Source organism: Coturnix japonica, unplaced genomic scaffold (genome assembly GCF_054131305.1).
Source record: "Coturnix japonica strain WE unplaced genomic scaffold, WE-NBRP24 Scf062, whole genome shotgun sequence".
Taxonomy (NCBI): Eukaryota; Metazoa; Chordata; class Aves; order Galliformes; family Phasianidae; genus Coturnix; species Coturnix japonica.
In genome coordinates this window covers 725,814-740,197 of record NW_028188965.1, presented here as the reverse complement: position 1 = coordinate 740,197, position 14,384 = coordinate 725,814, and the positions used below count along the sequence as shown (strand labels likewise).

The 14,384-nt window shown below is 47.7% G+C and overlaps 4 protein-coding genes and 1 pseudogene across 8 annotated transcripts; 3 read left to right on the top strand and 2 right to left on the bottom strand.

Moving 5' to 3' along the window:
* Positions 1 to 4,127: 4,127 nt before the first annotated feature.
* LOC107324363 (feather keratin B-4-like) lies at positions 4,128 to 4,809 on the top strand. The gene has a single exon (XM_015884336.2). The coding sequence runs from the start codon at positions 4,145 to 4,147 to the stop codon at positions 4,487 to 4,489; it is 345 nt and encodes a 114-aa protein (XP_015739822.2). The 5' UTR covers positions 4,128 to 4,144; the 3' UTR covers positions 4,490 to 4,809.
* A 1,123-nt stretch (positions 4,810 to 5,932) lies between these two features.
* Positions 5,933 to 6,628, bottom strand: LOC107324379 (uncharacterized). 2 transcript variants are annotated; one of them, XM_085533759.1, is made up of 2 exons: positions 6,337 to 6,628; positions 5,933 to 6,273 (listed from the first exon to the last, which is right to left on the bottom strand). In XM_085533759.1, exons 1-2 carry the CDS (start codon positions 6,626 to 6,628, stop codon positions 5,933 to 5,935), a joined length of 633 nt encoding a protein of 210 aa, XP_085389885.1. The 2 variants fall into 2 exon arrangements, with proteins under 2 accessions (XP_085389885.1, XP_015739843.2); XM_015884357.2 differs by having other exon boundaries at positions 5,933 to 6,628.
* A 2,855-nt stretch (positions 6,629 to 9,483) lies between these two features.
* On the top strand, positions 9,484 to 10,215 carry LOC107324380 (uncharacterized). Of its 3 annotated transcripts, none has more exons than XM_085533758.1 (2): positions 9,484 to 9,820; positions 9,929 to 10,215. In XM_085533758.1, the coding sequence occupies exons 1-2, from the start codon at positions 9,484 to 9,486 to the stop codon at positions 10,213 to 10,215; spliced, it is 624 nt and encodes a 207-aa protein (XP_085389884.1). The 3 variants fall into 3 exon arrangements, with proteins under 3 accessions (XP_085389884.1, XP_085389882.1, XP_085389881.1); XM_085533756.1 differs by having other exon boundaries at positions 9,484 to 9,874; positions 9,962 to 10,215; XM_085533755.1 differs by having other exon boundaries at positions 9,484 to 10,215.
* A 1,171-nt stretch (positions 10,216 to 11,386) lies between these two features.
* On the bottom strand, positions 11,387 to 12,314 carry LOC146751751 (scale keratin-like). Its single transcript, XM_085533763.1, has one exon. It carries the CDS (start codon positions 12,064 to 12,066, stop codon positions 11,704 to 11,706), a length of 363 nt encoding a protein of 120 aa, XP_085389889.1. The 5' UTR covers positions 12,067 to 12,314; the 3' UTR covers positions 11,387 to 11,703.
* Positions 12,315 to 12,861: 547 nt separating this feature from the next.
* LOC146751750 (feather keratin B-4-like) lies at positions 12,862 to 13,582 on the top strand (annotated as a pseudogene). The gene is made up of 2 exons (XR_014941252.1): positions 12,862 to 12,997; positions 13,199 to 13,582. The product of XR_014941252.1 is annotated as a feather keratin B-4-like (transcript).
* The last annotated feature ends 802 nt before the right edge of the window (positions 13,583 to 14,384 follow it).

Sequence of the window (14,384 nt, the reverse complement as noted above, 5' to 3'; positions counted from 1 at the left end):
TTTCTGATTGTGCCTTTAGGTATCACTGTTTGTTGTGCCTTGTAGATCTGAAATGTGTCTGGTTTTGCTTTGTTCAAGCAAGGTTGTCTGAGTTGTAATAAATGTGGTCTTTGGACATCTGGAGCTTTGTTCCCAGAGGGATATGAGCCTGAAAAGCTCTACCTGAGGGCTCTGGATGAATCAGTGTCCTGTTTCCCCACACAGTCTGTCTGAGCAGTCTGATGCTGAACTCTAATTAAGGCCAGAGAAAGATGTTGACAAAGTTATACTGACTACATTCATTACTGGAGCTAAATTAAAGGAGGTACATCAGTCCTATGAAAGAATCCATAATTCTAAGGAGCAGGTTTTCTTAATAATTAAACAACAGAGGAGAATGGAAATTGAGCAGTTTGATATTATAATACAGCAGAAATTTGGTGGGAATTAAATGTGCAATATGATTTCAGTTTTTTGCTCAACCAAAATGGATGCATCCCAAAGAAGTTATCCTTCATCTGTAGCTGCAGCAAAGCAACTTCCCATACAGAGGTCAATCTGCCTATCCAAACCCATAGAGGGGTTATAATTGCACTGTATCCAAGTGTCTGGGAAGGATCCTGATTGATGTGCTGTGGTTGAAGTATCTCTGACCTATCCAACTGGTCAAACAATATCATTTCTTCTCCCCAAAATACATTGTCCTACAGCCATAATCCCCTTTCTGCAGTTCTCTGTTACACTTTCATCTCACTGACCCCCAGAAAATGTCATCCCACTTTAGACTGGGATCTATGTAATCAAGCAGCATGTGTGCAGTGACAAATGGTACCAAGTCATACAGCAGCAGCTTGAAAACCAGTGCATGGCCAAACAAAACAGTCATTCATCCTAGATTTATAAACCTGTGTCTATTAATCTGCCATAGAACAACTGGAAGGATTTCTCCCCATAGAAGGAAGCAGGATGCTGTCTTTGCTGTCATGGTCAGGGAAGTTGTATTTTGATGCAGTGTGAAATTAAAGGCAAATTTACAGTATCTCTGTGCCTACAGGGATAAGATGTAGAAATAAATGTTCATAAGGGCAGAGCTCCCATTGGTTTCTCAGGCCTCCTGGAGGACCCGGGATGTTTTTGCACCTTTATTAACCAGTCCTGCCTTGCCTTTAAATTAATTTATTCTTCCTTTTTGCATATGGCTGCGTTCCCACCAGTGAAATTGTCCTGTTTATTGTTTATATTTATTGCTTGCTGTAGATGAAAACCACCATCTGTGGTGTCTCATCTTTATGGTTTGCATCCTTTGAATACGCCTGGCTCCATTACACCAACCCCACTTTCTTGAGGTGTGGATGAGTCAAAAATTCACTTTGGCTTGGAATTTTGTCTGCTCTTCACGTGGCTTCATGGCAAGTGCAGTCACAGCAAGAAATATTAATTGAAGACCACAGCGTGCAATTTCATCCCTCATCAGCAACGGTGAGGTTTAGGTTTGCTTTGTAATATTCCAATTAGCAATATCCCAAAGCTTTCAGCTCCTTGGGATGAGGAGATTGAACCAGAGAGGCACATTTGACACATGATCGCCATCAGGAGAGAAGCTGTGACTCTTTCATCATCCCTATACCTTTTGATGAGCTTGTTTTTCAGAAATACTTGCTGCTTTTATGGTCAATAGGTAGTTGTTGTTACAGAGGAGTGTGTATTTTAACGTTGCATTGGGCTAAAACCTGATGAGCCTCAAGGGATAGAGGAGCTGCAGGCACTAGTGTCACTAATGGGGACAGTATGGGTAGCATCATCTCACACCGATGGAAATCCAGTGGCTGATACGTTGGAATGGGGTTTTGAAGCTTGTGGTTTTTTGAGGCAAAGACTTCTTCAAAGGTTAAGGAAGAGATGGGCAGACTTCAGCTTCAGAAGCCACAGAATGTGATGCAGTTCAGGAGAACCATCAGCCATACTGGTCACAGATTTCAGACACTGCTGGTGTTCAAACGATGTCGTGCACCTTCAAATGTTCTGCTAATGTTCCAATTGCATGTCTGAGCCATTGATGGGAGCTCTGAAGACCTTTGTTCTTCAAAACTGTGCAATCAGCATTTATTTCCCAGGAGATTTTCATGGAGATACAGTTTAGACACAATTTACATGTCTCTGGAGCGGAGAGATTACACTAATTGCATTGCATGCAATTAGTTTTTAGTCCAGAAATTGTCTTTGAAAAAGAAATTGAAATGTTGCACGTCGCGATGCTCTTTAAGACCATGCAAAATGAAGACAAAGTTATTTGCTTTCAAGGGAGGAAGAAAGAATATTACACACTTCTGTAGGTAGCAACCATTAATTTGGACTATAATTCTGTGTAATACTGCAAGACACAATAAGGACAGAGAATACTATATCAGCAAATGTAAAACTGGTGATTTAATGACTGCAGAGTTAAGTTGTGCAGAACTTTTAGTACCAAAAACCCACATACACCCCCAGTTTGACCTGAGTCTGACATCGGAATAAAGCTAAAATTGCCGACTCCTGAGATGAAGGACTTTGAAAGTCTCCAAATTGAAGACCAGCGTCTCAAATCCCTTCATGGAAATGCAGTAGTTTAATATGAAATGAACAGGTCAAACTGCTGATGCTCTTTCATCCTGAGTCAAGGAAGTAAAGCAACATTTTCCCTTGGATCAGCTGTTTCCCAGGTAGTACCTTTGAGTCTGGCTCAGCACAGTCTGCTCTGCCAAGTGCTTTCTGTAGGAACATTATCTTCTGGATAATGGACTTTACCTTCTTTGTGCAGCTGCTGGAGTGGAAATTGGTTTGTTTCAGAGTCATAGCTGTAGATGTCCCAGTAACCTGTGGACTTCATAGACTGGAAGGAAGAGATGCATAGGGTGGTTATCACATGCATCTCTCCTGATATACATATTCATCTGTGTCAAAAGATGTACGCTGCACAGATTGTGTTTAGGATGCAAAATTCTTTCCCTTAGTAGCTGAGATGAATCAGTTCATCTGGCCAGGAATTAACAGAGCTCATAAGGTTTTAAGATAAAAGAAACTTCTATAGTGGAACACATAATTTATGAGTTTAAAACAAGGTAACAGTGAGGAAGAAGTACATCATCAGCTGGGAATGGTTTGCATACAAGACATCTTTAGCAATTGGCTGGTAAGTGGCTTCATGCACAAAGTACATCTCAGGTCCTCAGACGCTTGGGATGCAGTATAAAAACAGCGCTGCGCAAGTCACTGCCATCCACTTTTTCTCTTTTATTCTCCTCAGTGAAAAGGTAAGTCTGAATCCACTGCCTCTCTCTGTCCTGAATTGTTGCATTTGTGTTATTTTCTTTTTCTTCATTGGCTTGTACATAGCTGTCTAACATTTATCCTCTTCATCCCTTCCAGTACCTAAAGGGAGCCTACAAACAGGAGGGGAATCAACTCTTGATAAGGGTAGATAACAGAAAGACAAGGGGAAATGGTTTGAAGTTGAAGGAAGGAAGATTTAGGTCGGATATCAGGGGAAGTTCTTTACTAAGGGGGTGTTGAGGTGCTGAAACAGCAGCCTGGTCTAGCATTAGATATGGAGGTTGGTGGTCCAGCCTATGGCAGGAGGGTTGGAACTTGATGATCCTCGAGGTTCCTTCCAACCCAAACCATTTTATGACTCTATGATCCATGCATGGAGAGAAGCTGAGGGCAACTTTCTATAGAGGACAGCAGGTTTGAGGGGTTGCATTTGCTGGGCACATTTTTCAGTGGGTCAATGGTTCATTCTGGTCCAAGACATTAAAATCTGTGTATGTAAATAACTCAGAAAATAGAAGTGGTTGTGGAGAATCTCCAGGCTTTCCAGGACAGGAGGGTTATAAAGGTGGTCCCTTCTTCCTACCTCCTACAGGCTCCAGGGATCCTGAAGGGTACTGAGAGAAATGAGATCCTAGATTGCTCTGGATAGGTCGAGATGCCCCTCATGCTCCCTTTTGTAGGGCAGAGTAATTTGGGCCTCCTCTCAACCTAAGAATGCATCACTTTGTTCCCCACAGTCTCTAGTGAGATTCTGGTATTCTCCACCATCTCAGCAGCTCAGTTGTGTGGTTGTAATTACAACTTCTTTATTAATACCTTCTCTGTATTTCAGATTTACCTCCAACCCAGAGAAATGTCCTGCTACGACCTGTGTGCCCCCACAACCTGTGGACCAACCCCACTGGCCAACAGCTGCACCGAGCCCTGCGTGCGACAGTGCCAGGACTCCACCTACATCATCCAGCCCTCTCCCGTGGTGGTGACCCTGCCAGGACCCATCCTCAGCTCCTTCCCCCAGAACACCACTGTGGGATCTTCAGCCTCTGCAGCTGTTGGGGATGTCCTGAGTGCAGCGGGGGTCCCCATCTCCTCCGGCAGCTCCTCAGGGCTTGGAAGCCTTGGCTATTTGGGTTTGGGGGGCTTTTATGGGAGGTCCTACCGCCGCTACAACCGCCGTGGGAGCTGTGGGCCATGCTAAAGCCCCATTTAGAAAGCACAGATGAAATAACAAGAAGTTTGAAAGCTTGATCCAGAGTTCATGACCACAGCCCTGTGCTTGCTGACCACCCTGAGCTCATGGGACTTCAGGAGCTTGGCATTTCTGATCCAATGCCTTTCTCTGAGATGAAAAACATAACCCATAGTTGCACTAGGAGTTGGGTATCCAGATGTAAAGCATCACCTTGAATTAGGAGATTTACTTTAATCCACACTGAAAACTATTGCTTTCTCATGCTGTTCATTTGTTTTTAGCTGTTGTTCTACTTCTTGCTCATTAAACTCATGGTGCATCATAAACAACATATTGTTCTGATGTTTTTTCTCCTTTCTTTATTCTATATTTTCTCTGGAAGAAATTTATCAGTGTGTCAAGTTGTCAGTGCCAAGTAGATCTTCATATGACTCAGACCATACCAGTTAGCAAGGATATTGAAGACAGAAGTAATGAGTAAAACCCACCTTTTTTTTTGATGGGGTGTTTTCCCTACCCACATTTCTTTCAGTACAATATTAAATATTCATTCCTGGCTAACAGACAGTAGGGAAAACCAATCCTGTCTTGCAAGCAGCATCACCTTTCATCTCCTTCTCTATTGTGGAGCACGTAAAACTCCAGCAATCCCTGTTGTTACTGTTCTGACTCATCTTTCACACTATGACAGACAATCTGCAGTAAAGAAACGTCTGTAAATAAAAATAAAACCATTAGATAGAGGAAAATGAGAGGGAGAAGAGTACGATTCTGCCTTTGTTTGCTCAGGAATGCTGTAATTAGGGGGCGGTGGGTTTCTAAATTAGGTGGTGATTAGGGGGCATTTGAGGTGACAGGAAATCCCCAGAGCAATGACAATTACGCTTCCCATTCTAAACCGTGGGGAAGATAATGACTTCTAAATTGCTAAACAAATATTCATTAGCACTGTGCCTACCTAAAGGATCCCAATTAAACTCTCATTCCACAGACTGAAGGGCCATGGAGCAGGGCAGATGCTGTGATCATTTAACCCTGCACACCAGGGAGTGCTGCTCACACAGGAGGCCAAGGGACAAAGGAAAAGCAGTGAGGCTCATATGCAACACCACAGGGCTTTATTGGGACACAAGAACATAGCAGGCAATTACAGAAACTCAAGGTGATCCGAGGGGAAATGGGCAAAGCAGGGACTGTGATGGGGGTATAATGCCCCCATTTAGGATCCAGGAGACAGTGGAGGTGGCAGGAAGATGCAGGGGACACCAAAGCTGCAGCCAGGGCACATGGTAGCACAGGCAAGTGGGACACTGGGCACTCAGCATCCTCCTGTCCCCATGCTGGGGCAGCTGATGGGTGCTGCCGGTCCCCTCAGCTCCTACTCCATGTCCAGCTGCTGCAGTCCTTGCTTCAGGGCTGTCGATGGCTCTGGGCATGATGGCAGTGGATTTAGAAAGATCCGCAGCTCCCACGGCGAGATCTGCTCCAATGCTGGGCACCAGGGAAGAAGCCAGTGCCGCAGGAGGAGAGTCCAGAGCTGTAGGACCTTCCACAACTGCCAAAGCCACTGGAGCCATACTGGCCCCCATAGCCCAGGGAACCCCCGTGGCTCATGTCATCTCCATAACCCAGGCAGCTCCCATAGCCCTGGGAGCCTCCATAGCCCCCTGAACCAAAGGAGCTCCCATAGCCCCAGGATCCCCCATAGCCCCCTGAGCCAAAGGAGCCCCCATAGCCCCGGGATCCTCCATAGCCTCCCAAACCAAAGGAGCTCCTGTAGCCCCGAGATCCTCCATAGCCCCCCGAGCTAAAGGAGCCCCCATAACCCAGCGAGCTCCCATAGCCCCGGGAACCCCCCAAGCCAAAGGAGCTCCCATAACCTCGAGACCCTCCCAGACCAAAAGAGCCCCCAGAGCTTTGGGAGCTGAAGGAGCCCCCCAGCCCGACTGGGCCTGATGATCCCACAATGCTATCCTGAGGAAAAGAGGTGAGCACTGGGCCAGGGACTGTCACCACCACCGGTGGGGGCAAGATCACTGCTCTGGAGTCAGGGCACTGCTGCACACATGGCTCGTTGTAGCTCTGGGCAATGGGCTGAGGGCAGCTCACCCCGTAGGGTCTGCAGGATTCCATGCAGCCAGACATCCTTCTTGGGTTGGTCGTTGAGTCTGCAATGTAGAGCATGAAGCAGTTTTAAGGTGAATGGAGAAGTATTAAAACTGCACTGGGATGAGATGAACCAAAGTTTTAAGTCTGCAGTTACCCATGCAGGAATCACCTCCATGATAAAAGCTTTGCTCAAGTAAATGCTAATTGTAGTAGAAAGATAGAGTGAAGCCAAACTTACCTTGTTCACTGCAGGGAATGAAGTGAGAGAAGTGAATAGAAGGGCTGCAGGTGGTAGCAGCTTTTATATGCTTCTCCAGATGTTGTCTTTAAGCCACTGGTCCTCGTGTGTTACAAAACAAACATGATGGTGGGAGCTTTCGTAGTGCCATGTCAGCACTGTCCCTCCCAAGAAGTTACCCTGGGTGTGTGATACAAAGCCGATGACAACTGTTTATCTGTGATTTTAATGTTAGAGGACTTAGGGAACTCACAGCCGAAGGGTGAGATGCAGTCACCCACTGGAAATCAGAGCACAAACTATGCGTCACGTCAGTCCCATGGTCACATTCAGGATACATACACAACAGGAGGCCCTCGTGGTGACACGTGCAAGAAGTAGGTGAAGGTCACCCATCATCAGTTCCAACTGATGTGTTGGAAGGGTCACCAACCAGCAGCCCAGGCTGCCCAGAGCCATATCCAGCCTGGTCTTGAATGCCTGCAGGGATGGGGCATCCACAGCCTCCTTGGGCAACCTGTCCCAGTGCATCACCACCCTCTGGGGTAAAAGCCCTTATTGATCTGATCAGAACTGTTAATGGGGTTCTCTACCTCAAGCTCTTTAACATTTCATTTGGATTCTCGAGTCCTAGAAGTTATTTTAGACGTATATTTTAAAGCAATCCTCATTTTCCTATTGATTCCCCCATCTAGAAGTGCTGATGGCTCGAGAAAAAGTTCTAACATATCTCTTTCAATACTATTTTATTAATTGAATCATTATGTGGCATCATACAATTACCCGCAAGTCTGTTGTTTTCTAATTTAATGATATTTCAAAAGATGGGCTATTAATTACCCCTAAATTGTTAAATAGCTGTGTCTTTGAAGTGTCATCAGAATTCACTGATAATAATACCTGGAAGATAATGACTTTAAGCTGCTCCACAAGCACTCATTAATACTTAATGCTTGCAATTTCTGCTATTATCATACGAAATGAGGAAGGGCAGGATTTAGAAGTTCCCTTGTTATGAAACAACCTGTTTCTAAAATATGCCAAGTGATGACAATCGGTTTCTTCCCCAGTAAGGCCATGATTTTTAAGTTGAACAAGAATTTGGTATTTATTTATGAAGTCAAGTACTTTATTTATTAAATGCTAATATATTGGGTTGGATATTAGGAGGTTTTCACCCAGAGGGTGGTGATACATTGGAACAGGTTGCCCAAGAAGGCTGTGGATTCCCCATCCCTGCAGGTATTCAAGGCCAGGCTGGATGTGGCTCTGGGCAGCCTGGGCTGCTGGTTGGTGACCCTGCACATAGCATGGGGTTGGAGCTGATGAGCATTGGGGTCCTTTTCAACCCAGGCCAATCTGTGATTCAGTGATATTTGGGATATTACGGTGGGTCTGTGCTATGGATGCTGTGTAGTAGCCTCATTTCCCTTTACAACCCTGAATTTTTGTAATATATCTGGAATGTCTAATGCCTTGATTAAGGAAAACTTAAGAGCCTCTCTTAAAGGCTACCTGAATAAGGCTGTGAAACAAAGAGGCTAAAACAGATGTCCCAGAATCTCTGCTCTCATTGTCTCCAAATCTCCTGTTCACTCCTAAATGACCCTCTCTCTTATGAAACAGAGCACATCACCCCAACATCTCTGAATTATTGCTCTTGCACAAGATTTTGACCACACAGTAGTCAATTTACATTACAGAAACCCTAAAGTGTAATTTAAATAGCAGATGCCCCAGTGCTGGTGTTGGGCACTAGGTGACTGAAAGATGCCATCATTCATCAATCTAATGCCCACTGACATTGTCTCACACCTGTTTTTAAAGCTGGGGAGTGGCAGTGCAAAGCAAGCAAAATTAAATCCCTCTGTATCAAGGGTTGTTTCGTGACTGTGTAAGACCTGGAGCACGGAGGGTGTTTCATATCCTGTGAGCAGCTGAAGAGATGTATAAAAGCTCACTCTGCTCCAGACCTCTCCATCAGCTTCTCCTGGCTCATTCTCCTTAGTGAACAGGGTAAGTTGTATTCAACTCAGCTTCTATCTTTGTCAAGCTTTCTCTTTTTCGGTTAATGCTAAACTGTGCATGATGCTCTAGAATGGCAAGTTGGAGATCTGCTAGAGTCACAAGATCTTAGAACAAAATTGGGATGTTTTGATGCCGTATTGACTATCAGTTTGCCAAGTGTGTTAGTTACAAATCGGCAGCTACATGCAGTATGAAATGTAGAAATGGCAGGTGGAGCATCGTATCTACCTCCTTGTTGAAGAGGAAATATTCCCATTTGGAAGCTGGGTGCTACTATGGGAAGGACTGGATCTATTACAGTTCTTGTCATAATGAATATACATAGACTACCAAAATACACTCTGTTTAAGTTGGTTGTATAACTTAGATTAGTTATGATTGAAGTAAGAGCATAAGTGATATTATGTGTAGGATTTACTACATGTGACATGCAATATAAACATGGCATTTAGGATTTACTGACAGTAAATAGAGTCTGGGATGTGGTTGACATGACTACACGTAGGTTTGCTTTAGAAGAACAATTCTAGAGAGTGATAACATACAATAACCATAAAGCAAGTAGAGCCAGAATTAAATCCACTTTGTGCTGTGCATTGCAGACTCAACAACCAACCCAAGAAGGATGTCTGGCTGCATGGAATCCCGCAGACCCTACGGGGTGAGCTGCCCTCAGCCCATTGCCGAGAGCTACAACGAGCCATGTGTGCAGCAGTGCCCTGACTCCAGAGCAGTGATCTTGCCCCCACCGGTGGTGGTGACAGTCCCTGGCCCCGTGCTCACCTCTTTTCCTCAGGATAGCATTGTGGGATCATCAGGCCCAGCCGGGATGGGGGGCTCCTTCAGCTCCCAAAGCTCTGGGGGCTCCTTTGGTCTGGGAGGGTCTCGAGGTTATGGGAGCTCCTTTGGTTTGGGGAGTTCCCGGGGCTATGGGAGCTCGCTGGGCTATGGGGGCTCCTTTGGCTCAGGGGGCTATGGAGGATCCAGGGGCTATGGGAGCTCCTTTGGTTTGGGAGGCTATGGAGGATCCCGGTGCTATGGGGGTTCCTTTGGCTCGGGGGGCTATGGAGGATCTCGGGGCTATGGGAGCTCCTTTGGCTCAGGGGGATATGGGGGATCCTGGGGCTATGGGGGCTCCTTTGGTTCAAGGGGCTATGGGGGCTCCCAGGGCTATGGGAGCTGCCTGGGTTATGGAGATGACATGAGCTACGGGGGTTCCCTGGGCTATGGGGGCCAGTATGGCTCCAGTGGCTTTGGCAGTTGTGGAAGGTCCTACAGCTCCTCCTGTGGCACTGGCTTCTTCCCTGGTGCCCAGCGTTGGAGCAGATCTCGCCGTGGGAGCTGCGGATCTTTCTAAATCCACTGCCATCATGTCCAGAGCCATCAACAGCCCTGAAGCAAGGACTGCAGCAGCTGGACATGGAGCAGGAGCTGAGGGGACCGGCAGCACCCATCAGCTGCCCCAGCATGGGGACAGGAGGATGCTGTGTGCCCAGTGTCCCACTTGCCTGTGCTACCATGTACCCTGGCTGCAGCTTTGGTGTCCCCTGCATCTTCCTGCCACCTCCACTGTCTCCTGGGTCCTAAATGGGGGCATTATACCCCCAGCGCAGTCCCTGCTTTGCCCGTTTCCCCTCGGATCACCTTGAGTTTCTGTAATCACCTGCTATGTTCTTGTGTCCCAATAAAACCCTGTGGTGTTGCATATGAGCCTCACTGCTTTTCCTTTGTCCCTTGACCTGTTATTCTTCAGGCACAGAAGGTGAATTACTGTGATCTGTAGTTTATCCAGTCTCTAAATCTGACTTCTTTGCCTAAGCTTACCACTACATCTACTATCAGAACACGTTGTCTGTCATGATTCTTTGTCTAATCAACAAACTCTCAGCCACATGAAAGATCTCCATTTCCTCTCTCCACTTGAAATCTCTACCTGAGCTTAACAACACCCTCATTTAAATACTCTTGTAATTGTAAAATGCCTTTTGGGGCTTCCCGTGGGAACAAACAATTACTGCAGCTTTTCTCAAGCTTGTCAGGAACAAAGGAAATCAAAGCAGTTTAGAAACACTGACTAATGGTTTATGCAAGTGAGCTGTTTTGTTATAATGCAATGCACATGCTTAAGTTGTGTGTAATAGCATTAGGCTGAACAGGGAGGCTTATCACTTCTCTAATAAGAGCCCGGTTTGTAGCCTCAGGGCTGGTCAGCCCCATCCCTGTCCTGCTTTCCCTTTTGTCTCAGCCAGGTAGTCTACCCCTTTCCCAATAAGTACTGATGTCTTCAGTAGTGACCTGAAGACTGCAATAAAAGCTTCCCATTATTTCAAGTGTCTTTATAGCTTTCCTAGCAACCAGGAGGGATGAGCTGATAAAGCTAAATTATACAGGGGTGAGATTCAAACCTTTGACAGGTGGTGGTTTAAAAACAGGTCATGACTGCTGCACTTTAAAGAAGAGACAGCAGCCTGGAAATCTATTAATGTCTTAAAGCAACTCATAAAACATGAAATGAGTGATTGGGTTTATTAGGGAGAATAACGGAATAGAGGAAAGTAACTCAATGTATAGAAAGAAAATCGTATGTGGCAAATGAGTAGAAAATATTTCGTCCAATAAAAAGTTATAAAGAAAACAAGGCAGATAATTTAACACAGAAGAGATTTAATGATAATATCAATGAAATAAAGCAAAATACAGGAACAGGCTGATGAAAGAGGAGTTAAAGACAAATATGCACAAAGGGAGACAAAACATATCAGAAAATAAATTCAAGGGAAGCACTGAATTTGAACACTCCGAATAAGCGTGGTTTGTGCCAGGTAGAAGAACCATGAGGATGGGTTTAGCAGGGCCCACAGGTGTTCCAGAGCTTCCTGCTGTAGCGGGGCAAGGGGCAGGGGCTGCAGGCAGAAGTGTAGGGTCTGCCAAAGGTGCAGAGGCCCCCCGAGCCCTGAGTGGCCCCGGCGCCGTAGAGGCCCCCCAGCCCCAGGGAGCCCCCAAAGGCGGGTGCTCCGGAGGAGCCCACCACGGCTTGCTGGGGGAAGGAGCTGAGGATGGGGCCGGGGAAGGTGACGACGACGGGCGGTGGCTGGATGAAGGCCGTCGAGTCGGGGCACTGGCGCGCGCACAGCTCGTTGCAGCTCTCAGCTATGGGCTGGGGCACGGCCACGCTGGTTTTGGGTGGGCACAGGTCGTAGCAAGACATCTTGGGGTGATGGGATGGAGCTCTGCAACAGGGCACAGAGTGTAAGAGAGCAGCCGATGGCAGCAGCCCAGGCACAGGGGCCTGAAGCTGGCCTGGGTCAGGAGCAGCAGGAGAAGTGCTCTCAGACTTACCCTGTTCCCAAGGAGGAGGAGGCCAGAGCAGTGCTTGGGAGAGCTCAGTGCAGACCCAGCTTTTATACAAGCTGTCCCACAGCTCATCACCCGCTGGACCAATGGGCAGAGGCTGCACTCCCAGATGCTGAGGTCAGTCTGGTCTGCCCCTGCCCTCCCTGAATCAGCAGCCCATGGCTGGACAGGCACATGTCACTTTTCCACCTTAGCTCTTCTTTATGCTCCATAGGCCAAATGAGTGGTGCTGAGCAAGCAGTGATGGAGTGGAGCTCCTTTGATTTGGAATTACATCACCTCACCTCTCTGCAGATAACAACTGCAATGTATTTGTCACTCAAACGCTGCTGTGCAGGATGCCTGGGACAATCCTTCCACTTGCCCAGTGCTGTCACCTGCTCCTCCCTGATGCTCTGCACAGCTAGCATTAGGACACAGCAAAACCAAGCTGTTAAGGAAGCACTGTGTCATGCAAGGAATGGCCATTCAGCATTTGTCATGCACCCTACACTTTTACACAGGCCGAGGATGAAAGGGCAGCAGTCCAAATTTGCCCATTAGCAGAGGGCTGGCCAGTGTCTGAGCAGGGTAATTGCAAGGGCTGAGAGATAGGGTGGGGGCTGCCAAGGAAACAGCATCAGCAAAACATCCCCATGGTATGCACAGTAGTGTCTGTGGCTCAGGTGCTGATAGCCACGTGCCCCCATTATGATCTGCTCCTCCCCATGCCAGCCCCAATAAAAGCACAGACATGGGTGAGTGTTGGCATTCATCTCTCCTGCCTGGTTCAGCTTGGGAAAAGGGTGAGTGGCTGGGCTTCCTCTGGCAGGGGCTGGAACGGGTCTCTCTGACAATAGAGCAGCGTGCTGTGGAGCAGCTATGACCCTGCAGCAGTGGCAGTGGCTCCAGCCCTGCTGTGTGTAGAGCAGTCCTTGATCATGGGCTTAGCTCTGCCAGGGCATCTCCTCACTGACAGGTCTACGCTTTCTGTCTTTGCTCTGCAGGCTCATCTCTCTCACCCCAAGATGTCTTGCTACGACCTGTGCCCACCCAAAACCAGCGTGGCCGTGCCCCAGCCCATCGCTGAGAGCTGCAACGAGCTGTGCGCGCGCCAGTGCCCCGACTCGACGGCCTTCATCCAGCCACCGCCCGTCGTTGTCACCTTCCCCGGCCCCATCCTCAGCTCCTTCCCCCAGCAAGCCGTGGTGGGCTCCTCCGGAGCACCCGCCTTTGGGGGCTCCCTGGGGCTGGGGGGCCTCTACGGCGCCGGGGCCACTCAGGGCTCGGGGGGCCTCTGCACCTTTGGCAGACCCTACACTTCTGCCTGCAGCCCCTGCCCCTTGCCCCGCTACAGCAGGAAGCTCTGAGACACCTGCGGGCCCTGCTAAGCCCAGGCCCTGTCCACAGCCAGCACCACCAGCATCACTTCATGCCTGAACTGATGGGCATGGGATGCTGCAAAGTGCTGAGCTGTGGCTGAGACCTGAACAGCTGGCAGCGTTGGCACCTTTGCTCTGCTGGGTTCTTCTCCCCTTTCCTCTTCTTCCATGGACTACAACCTGAACCTGGCCTGACTTCTTCGCTCTACCCCATTCTCCCAATGATTTTCGAAAAATAAAGCTTTTCTGCATTCACTAAAGCCTTCTCCCTCTCTTTGCTGGTGTTGTTTCAGAAGAGTAAAACGTGGTTTTGTGACACCAGGGGTTGGGCAAATCCTGCTGATGAGAATCCAAGGTTCCCCTTAGAATGGTGGGTGTGTTTGGAGTAGGGATGGCAGAGAGGTACTTTTGGAGGGGCTATGAAAGGGACTGAGAGCAGGATGGTGCTGACCTCACTCCCTTGCCCATCCTCCTCAGTTTAGTAGTGGGACCAGCTCTGCCAAGTCTTGCTTTGCTATGATGTAGAAGCAGCACATGAGCTCTGGAGCAAAGCAGAGGGGAGGCTGGAGAGTGGTTGGTGGCAAATACTGCCTTTGATTAATGCACTGCCAGCTCTTGGCTGGAAAACAGCCTTACAGCAGCAGACATGGGTAGGGAGCCACAAAATTATTGCATAAGCTACTCATGTGCCCTGAGGTTATGACCATTGGGAATGTGGATGGCATCAGCCATAACCTGGAAGCCAGCTGTGCATGGATCCCTTGTCTCCCTCTTTCTGCTATCAGGTTGTGCTGACACCCATTCACAAGTC

Excerpts from the sequence above, each read along its gene's own strand:
- LOC146751751 (XM_085533763.1), bottom strand. The coding sequence starts at position 12,066 with ATGTCTTGCTACGACCTGTGCCCACCCAAAACCAGCGTGGCCGTGCCC.
- LOC107324363 (XM_015884336.2), top strand. The coding sequence starts at position 4,145 with ATGTCCTGCTACGACCTGTGTGCCCCCACAACCTGTGGACCAACCCCA.
- LOC107324380 (XM_085533755.1), top strand. The coding sequence starts at position 9,484 with ATGTCTGGCTGCATGGAATCCCGCAGACCCTACGGGGTGAGCTGCCCT.
- LOC107324379 (XM_015884357.2), bottom strand. The coding sequence starts at position 6,628 with ATGTCTGGCTGCATGGAATCCTGCAGACCCTACGGGGTGAGCTGCCCT.